At 42.7% G+C, this 7,066-nt stretch overlaps 1 protein-coding gene across 3 annotated transcripts in view; it reads left to right on the top strand.

The window, feature by feature from the left end:
* The first annotated feature begins 1,345 nt into the window (after positions 1-1,345).
* flr (fleer) overlaps positions 1,346-7,066 on the top strand; it is an 8,180-nt gene continuing 2,459 nt past the window's right edge. For 2 of the 3 annotated variants that reach the window (XR_005232895.1, XM_037974492.1), the window contains exons 1-15: positions 1,346-1,545; positions 1,861-1,926; positions 2,939-3,148; positions 3,331-3,387; positions 3,463-3,598; positions 3,997-4,101; positions 4,174-4,302; positions 4,664-4,713; positions 4,902-5,054; positions 5,546-5,611; positions 5,682-5,735; positions 5,809-5,874; positions 5,991-6,067; positions 6,458-6,665; positions 6,749-6,796. Coding sequence is in view for 2 of the 3 variants with exons in the window: in XM_037974492.1 (XP_037830420.1) it covers positions 1,498-1,545; positions 1,861-1,926; positions 2,939-3,148; positions 3,331-3,387; positions 3,463-3,598; positions 3,997-4,101; positions 4,174-4,302; positions 4,664-4,713; positions 4,902-5,054; positions 5,546-5,611; positions 5,682-5,735; positions 5,809-5,874; positions 5,991-6,067; positions 6,458-6,665; positions 6,749-6,796 (1,473 nt within the window). In the remaining variant the exon portion in view is untranslated. The remainder of the gene's footprint in view (positions 1,546-1,860; positions 1,927-2,938; positions 3,149-3,330; positions 3,388-3,462; positions 3,599-3,996; positions 4,102-4,173; positions 4,303-4,663; positions 4,714-4,901; positions 5,055-5,545; positions 5,612-5,681; positions 5,736-5,808; positions 5,875-5,990; positions 6,068-6,457; positions 6,666-6,748; positions 6,797-7,066) is intronic. The other variant, XM_037974493.1, reaches the window with a different exon arrangement.

Here is a 7,066-nt window from a genome sequence, read left to right as displayed (position 1 = left end):
AACAAGAAAGATGGAAACTGACTTCCTTTGGTTCCGATTGTTTTTAGTCACAACAGAAGTCGTCTCAGGTCTCTGAACAAATCACTAAGAGACAATTAATTAATGTAACAGTGGAAAGAAAAAACTCTGTATTAACAGGAAGAAACCCCCAGCAGAACCAGAACCAGAACCAGGCTCAGGACGAGCGGCCATCTGCTTCGACCAGCTGGGGTTTGAAAGGACAGGAAGGAGACACAGACAAACAGGAAGTGGTTCAGGTTTCAACAGGAAGTCAAAGAAAATCATGTTAAAGATAGAAATAATTACAGTAGAGAGTAAAGACAGCAGCAGAGGACATGTGGACAGTTTGTCCTCCAGCAGCAGAACTAAGGGACAGCTCAGGAAACCAAAACCAACCCTAACTATAGGATTTATCAAGAAGGAACGTCTTAAAGCAGACAGGGTGTCAGCCTCAGAGAGGAGCCTGAGAACTGAAGCTCCGCCTCCTGTTCTCCTGTTAGAACCTCTAGGAACCACAAGGAAACCTGCAGTCTGAGAGCAGAGTGCTCTGTTAGGGTTAACAGGACGAGTATGGACACATGTCCACAGTCTAACAGTGGCCAGTTTGATCAAATTCAAGAGAACCTTTTATATGTTTGATTTTATAGTTTGCAATGAGTAAATCTGTTTCATTTAACTCACTACATACCAGTTTTATCTAATTATAATTAAAGGGTTTATTTAGTAACAGTCTTTATTTTTATGACTCATAATCATATATTTTGTGTCACAACAAGAAATATGTGGCTAAATATTAGTTTTCTAAGCAATACGTTCAACTGTAAAGACAGCAAGCAGTTCTGTAAATTACTCTTTATTCAGAGTTTAATACCTAAACTATAAAGAATTTAGAGTTGACCAAACTTTATCAAAAGCTAAAAATAAAAATAAAAACTGAAAACTGGAAATAAATCTACATGTTTAGAGAAAACTTAAAGAAACAACTGCAGAGTCAAAAATAATGGAAATCAGGAAAACAAAAAGGCTTATTAAAGATGATAAACTGGTGATCATAAAAAAAAATCAGAAAACAAAATTGAAGGGAAATAAAAGAAAAGAAAAACTATTTTTAAAGAAACGAAAACATGTTTAGAGTTGTTAGGTCTTGGTTTGTAAACTGGTCATTATATTACAAAGAATTAGAAGACAGAAAATAAATGACAGCTATAACATTTTGTATAAATTCGATGCTCTTTGTGTTTTTAAAATTAAAATAAAGTTTAATATACAGTCAGCGGAAGTTTAGGGGAAAAGGTTGGACTTAGTGATTGTTCTCTTAGCTGATTGGCTGCTACACACGCCCGTCAACTCTTCCATTTCCGGTCTACGCCGTTGCTAAGTAACGGCTCTTATACGCACTCCGTCGGTTAGCGCAAGAGAAGCTAACTAAACGCTAAATAGTTGGAAAATCCGTGAAACTACAAACAGTTTGTGTTTGTTAAACTGCTGGCTGAACTCATGGCAACTATTAAAGACGGAGAATACACGGCTACAATCTACAAACTGGTGAGAAGATAAATCCGTGTTTGGGTCCTGCCTCAAAGCTAACAGCTAGCATGCGGCTCCAAATCTCCTTCAAATTGTAGTAATTTTACTTTTTCTTTTGTTATTTTAAAATAAACACTCAGTGTATTACACTCACCTAATTGTTACACTCTTTTATAAAATTCGGCATTCATAACAAAAAGTTTGACTTTTATTTTAAATGATTTCTCTACAATAAACAAGTAAATTTTACATAAACGTTTAATTCCACAATTAATGCATTTAAATATGGTTTTAACAGAAACCTTTAACTGTAAAATTTCATCTGTTTTTTAGATTAAAGACAGAAAATATGTTGAAGCGATTCACATCCTGAACGGCCAACTTCAGAAACACACAAAGGTGAGTAAGACTTTAAATGATGTTAAACTGCTTAAAGTCAGAATTTAAATGATGTTAAACTGATTTAAATCAGAGTTTAAATGATGTTAAACTGATTAAAGTCAGAGTTTAAATGATGTTAAACTGATTAAAGTCAGAGTTTAAATGATGTTAAACTGATTAAAGTCAGAGTTTAAATGATGTTAAACTGATTTAAATCAGAGTTTAAATGATGTTAAACTGGTTTAAATCAGAGTTTAAATGATGTTAAACTGGTTTAAATCAGTCTCAGGACATGATCTGAATGAAAAACAAATACAGTTTAGTTTGATTTTGTCTGAATTGATCTTGTTAAATAAATAGTTCAGAGTAGATAAAAGTTAAATCCAGGTTATATTTTGCACACAATGCTGCTTTTAGGAGTCTGGGTAAAGTTTCGTGGTCATTTGGAGAAACCTGAGAGTTTAAACTGGATTACACTGGGATATAAAAACACCTGATTCAGATTTATGAGCTTATTTTAAAGCAGCTAAGATGGAGAAAAGTAAAATAATTCAAACTTGGTTCCTGGTATAGATGCAGACCCACGATGTTCTGTTTGTTCAGTCATGACATTTATTTGTTTTAGGATTTTAAAACGTTTGCTTAAAAGGACTGAAAGCAAATAGTTCAGTGCCTGCAGGAAGATTTGAACATTTTTACTGAATTGTCCAAAATAACAACAGAAAACCTTAGAATAAACCAACATCATGCTGTCTCCACACAAATTCAAACAATCTGCAAAGGTAAAGATGGAGGACAGAGTTAAAGTCAGTCTAACCCAGCATCAATCAAACTGATGGAAAATGGCTCCTTTAGCTCTTCTGGTGTTTGTCCTGATCAGGAAACCATCCAACACCATTTTACTCTCATCAGTTTGGTTCCTGTTGGATCGGGTTGAGATCCGGTCCCTGTGTTTTCTGAACTTGTCTTGTGTGAACCTTGGTTGGGGTTCTGCAGAGGATCATGGTTTGTACGTCTTGTTGTCTCTCAGTCCAGGGCGGCGCTGTCTCTCCTGGGTTTCTGCTACTTTCACATCCAGGACTTCAGCAACGCTGCCGAGTGCTACGAGCAGCTCACCCAGCTGCACCCAGAGGTGGAGGAGTACAAACTGTACTACGCCCAGTCTCTGTACAAAGCTGGAGCTTATCCCGAAGCCACCAAGGCCTTGTTTGCCCTGGACAGCCCCAACCTTCACATCAAGGTACGAGGCGGGAGCGCTCCTCTCAGACTCCTGTAGGTTTACTCCACACATAGATTCTTATCAAACGGTGAAGGTTTGTTCGTCTTCATGGTCACATCAACTCAACAACAGAAGGTTTCTCACCAGAGAGCCATAATCCTGTCTCAGTTCATTCTGTGGGTTGTGTCCCTGTTTTATCTCAGATGGTGAAGCTGCAAACCTGCATCAAATACTGCGAGGAAGATTATTCTGCTGCCAAGGTGTCAGTTAATTTCCACACCTGATCACATCGGTTTGTTCTCAGGCTGACCGGAGCCGGTTCTGTGTTCTTACAGTTACTGCTGGAGCAGCTGCCGCCAGACGATCCGGACTACATGTTCAACATGGGCTGTTTGCTTTACCAGGACGGCAAGCATGAGGAGGCCTGCAGGAGCTTTCTGACCGCCCTGCAGGTGCTGGGATACCTGCCAGGTAAGCAGCAAACCAGTCAGTCAGCTGCACAAATGAAGCTAAAGCTGCAAATGAACAAATTTGTTTCTTTTTAAATTTCTGTTATTTTCTGGTTTGATTCTTTCTTTAGAAAAAGAAAACCTTTTTTAAATTCAGAACATTATTGAGGTCTGCTTGTTGTCCAGAATCCGTCAGCCCCTGAATGAATACAGGTCGCTAGATTTAGATTCAGGATCTCAGGCTGAAATCTGCTGCTTTTAGGAGCAAAAACAAAAGAAGTGGTTCTGAACCAGCACCAGAAATCTCTGCTCCTGATTGGTATCAAACATGGCGTGACAGCAGCTGATGGAACCTGGTTCTCTGCAGAAGACCTTTAAAAAAGAGGAACAAATCCACATTTCTGATCTCTCCTCTGGCAGCGCTGTCCTACAACATTGCCCTGAGCTACTACAGCCTGAAGAACTACCCCCAGGCCCTGAACTACATCACAGAGATCATCGAACGAGGAATCAGAGAACATCCAGGTGGGAACACTCACTCATCGTTACTCCTTCCATCTGCGCTTTATTTACTCGTTTGCTTGGTTTGTGCGTCAGAGCTCAGCATCGGATTGAAAACCGAAGGCATCGACGTGCACAGCGTGGGCAACACGCTGGTTCTTCACGAGACGGCTCTGATCGAAGCCTTCAACCTCAAAGCTGCCATCGAGTACCAGCTGAAGAACCGTAAGAACCTCCGTTTGGTTGTTTAACAGCTGGAGGTGGATCCTGAACCACCTGCAGCACCTGCAGCACCTGCAAAACCTGCAGAACCTGCAGGTCCTGCAGGTCCTGCAGGACCTGCAGGTGATGCCTCCTTGATTAGTTCTCCATCATTCAGACACGTCAGGCAGAAAAAAAGCTTCACTTCAGGAAGTGTACAAGTCTCAGTCTCAGTGTCTCTGTCTCAGTGTCTCTGTCTCAGTGTCTCAGTCTCTGTCTCAGTCTCAGTCTCAGTCTCAGTCTCAGTCTCTGTCTCTGTCTCTGTGCGTGTGCACTGATGTCCTCTGCTCCTCCCTGTCCTCCGGCTCCACGTGGACCCCCGCAGTGAAAGGAGCTCAGGAGGCCCTGACAGACATGCCCCCGAGATCTGAGGAGGTAAATCCTTCATCCTGTGCGACTGAACGTAGAACTGATGAAACTCAGTGTTTTTGTGCTTTTATTCTCCGGATTCATTTAATACTGGTTCTAAAGCTGTTTGCTCGTCCTCTGCTGCCCCCTGGTGGCTGCTGAAGCTGAACACATGCAGCCTCGATGTGCTCTCATTATTTATTATTTGTGTTCAGGAGCTGGACCCTGTGACTCTGCACAACCAGGCTCTAATAAACATCGACATGAAGCCTTCAGAAGGTTTTGAGAAGCTGGCGTTCCTCCTGCAGCTGCCCTCCTTCCCCCGGGTCACTTTTGGAAACCTTCTGCTTCTCTACAGCAAACATGAGGTACCAAATCCAAAACACTCATCTCTCTGAGAGCTGTGACTCCCAGAAACCGAATACTATGATTTATAAACCTTATAAGCCCATATTTTATTCACAGGAAACAGATCTAATGTTCAAACTAAGAAACTGTTTTACAGGTTTTAGAGAAAAATCTGGTAATTAGTTGTTCCAGGAGCAACAACAGAAACATCTGGAGAAGCTTTTAGAGGCTGAAGATGGGCAGAGGTTCACCAGCTGACAGGAAGTGTCAGAGAACACAGGAACACTTTCACAATAAAGGTCCTGAATCTCCATCATCAACAGATCTGAAGAACCTGGAGAGGTTCTGAGAATCTGAGGTCAAAGGTCAAGGCTGGTTCTGGGTTATAATCTGGGTTTATAAGATTTATGAATCATTACTTTCAGTTTTACTTTCAGCGCCCCAACGGTTTCAGAGTTTGGGTCTGAAAAGGATGTGTTCTGCTTCTGATCTGGTTCTGGTTCGCTCTCAGTATTTCGACCTGGCAGCTGATGTCTTGGCAGAAAACGCTCATCTCACCATCAAGTTCCTGTCCCCGGTGAGTTTTCCAGCCTGCTTGGTGTCCAGATGTTATTTTCCCACGTTAACGCTTGTGTTTCCTGTTGCAGTACGTGTACGAGTTTCTGGATGCTCTGCTGACGTGTCAGACGGCTCCAGAGGAGGTGCAGCATGCTGGTTTATTCATTCAACTTCAGCTTTTACCCACATCTTTACGCTCTGCGTGTTTTCTCCCAGGCGTTCAGGAAGTTTGATGAGATGAGCAGCAGACTGACGGAGCAGCTGCGCAGGCTGACCAAACAGGTTAATAAACATCTGCTTTTATTCTGCAGTTCTTTACTTCTGTTTCTCGTTCTAAAGTCATCTGCTGTTTATTTCTGCTCAGTTTTCATGGTTTCATGGTTTCATCCGTCTGTCAGCTGCAGGAGGCCCGGCTGGCCCGAGACGACGACACGCAGAAGAAGGTTCTGCAGGAGTACGACCTGCTGCAGGACAAGTGAGGCCAGCAGGCTTCTACTTCCACAACTCCATCACGATTAGAACTGTCTCACATCTGACGAGAACGCTCTTATTGTGAAGGGCTGAAACCTGTCCTGCTGCAGCGGGGAGTAATAAACTGAAGTTCTGCACGTTGTTTTGTAGAGAGTCCAGTGAACCCTCAGATGGTTCAGAACCACAGCAGGCTGCACTTCCTCTGGATGAAGCAGGAAAGATGATGGAGTTTTAGCTCTGAAACTTGTCCTCATTCCTTTCTTCTGAGAAGTTCTGTGAAATCTGCAGCTTTTATAAATTTGACTCCGAAGATTTAAAGTTGCAGGAACAGAAAAGCTGAATTTAATTAAAGTTCCACATATATTTAAATTTTCCTCCTTCTGTTTGGTCCCAGGTACATCACCGTCCTCATGGCCCAGGCCAAGATCTACTGGAACCGGGAGAACTTCCAGATGGTGGAGAAGATCTTCCGTAAGTCGGTGGAGTTCTGCAACGACGACGACACCTGGAAGCTGAACGTGGCCCACGTTCTCTTCATGCAGAACAAATACAAGGAGGCCATCGGGTTCTACGAGCCCATCGTGAAGAAGCACTACGAGAACGTGAGTTTCTCAGGAGAAGCCGTGTGTGCTGAGAGGTTCTGAGAGGTTCTGAGGACAGAGTCTGAGGTGTGCTTTGTGTCCAGGTGGAGCAGTGTAACATTCAGGAGTGTCCCTGCAAGTGCAAACCTTCGGTAAAACCAAGAGTCTGATTCCGTCCTCACCTCTGCATGAAATCTGTTCCAGGTTCTGTGTTTGCAGTGAGGGTTCTGATCAGCGGATCAGGTTCCTGCAGTGAAGCAGAACAGGACACGTGTTCTGCTTCACTGCAGTCCCTCCAACTCTTTAATGTTTGTAGTCCTGAGGATCTGAACCGCTTCCATCAGTTCATCTGAAAGTCCTCCAGAACCATCTGCAGCTGCTGGCTGGTGTTTTATTTCTGCCCTGAAGGCAGGCTGCTGGTG

Source organism: Kryptolebias marmoratus, unplaced genomic scaffold, assembly GCF_001649575.2.
Source record: "Kryptolebias marmoratus isolate JLee-2015 unplaced genomic scaffold, ASM164957v2 Scaffold105, whole genome shotgun sequence".
In the NCBI taxonomy this organism is placed as follows: domain Eukaryota; kingdom Metazoa; phylum Chordata; class Actinopteri; order Cyprinodontiformes; family Rivulidae; genus Kryptolebias; species Kryptolebias marmoratus.
This window is presented reverse-complemented; position numbering and strand designations above follow the sequence as displayed.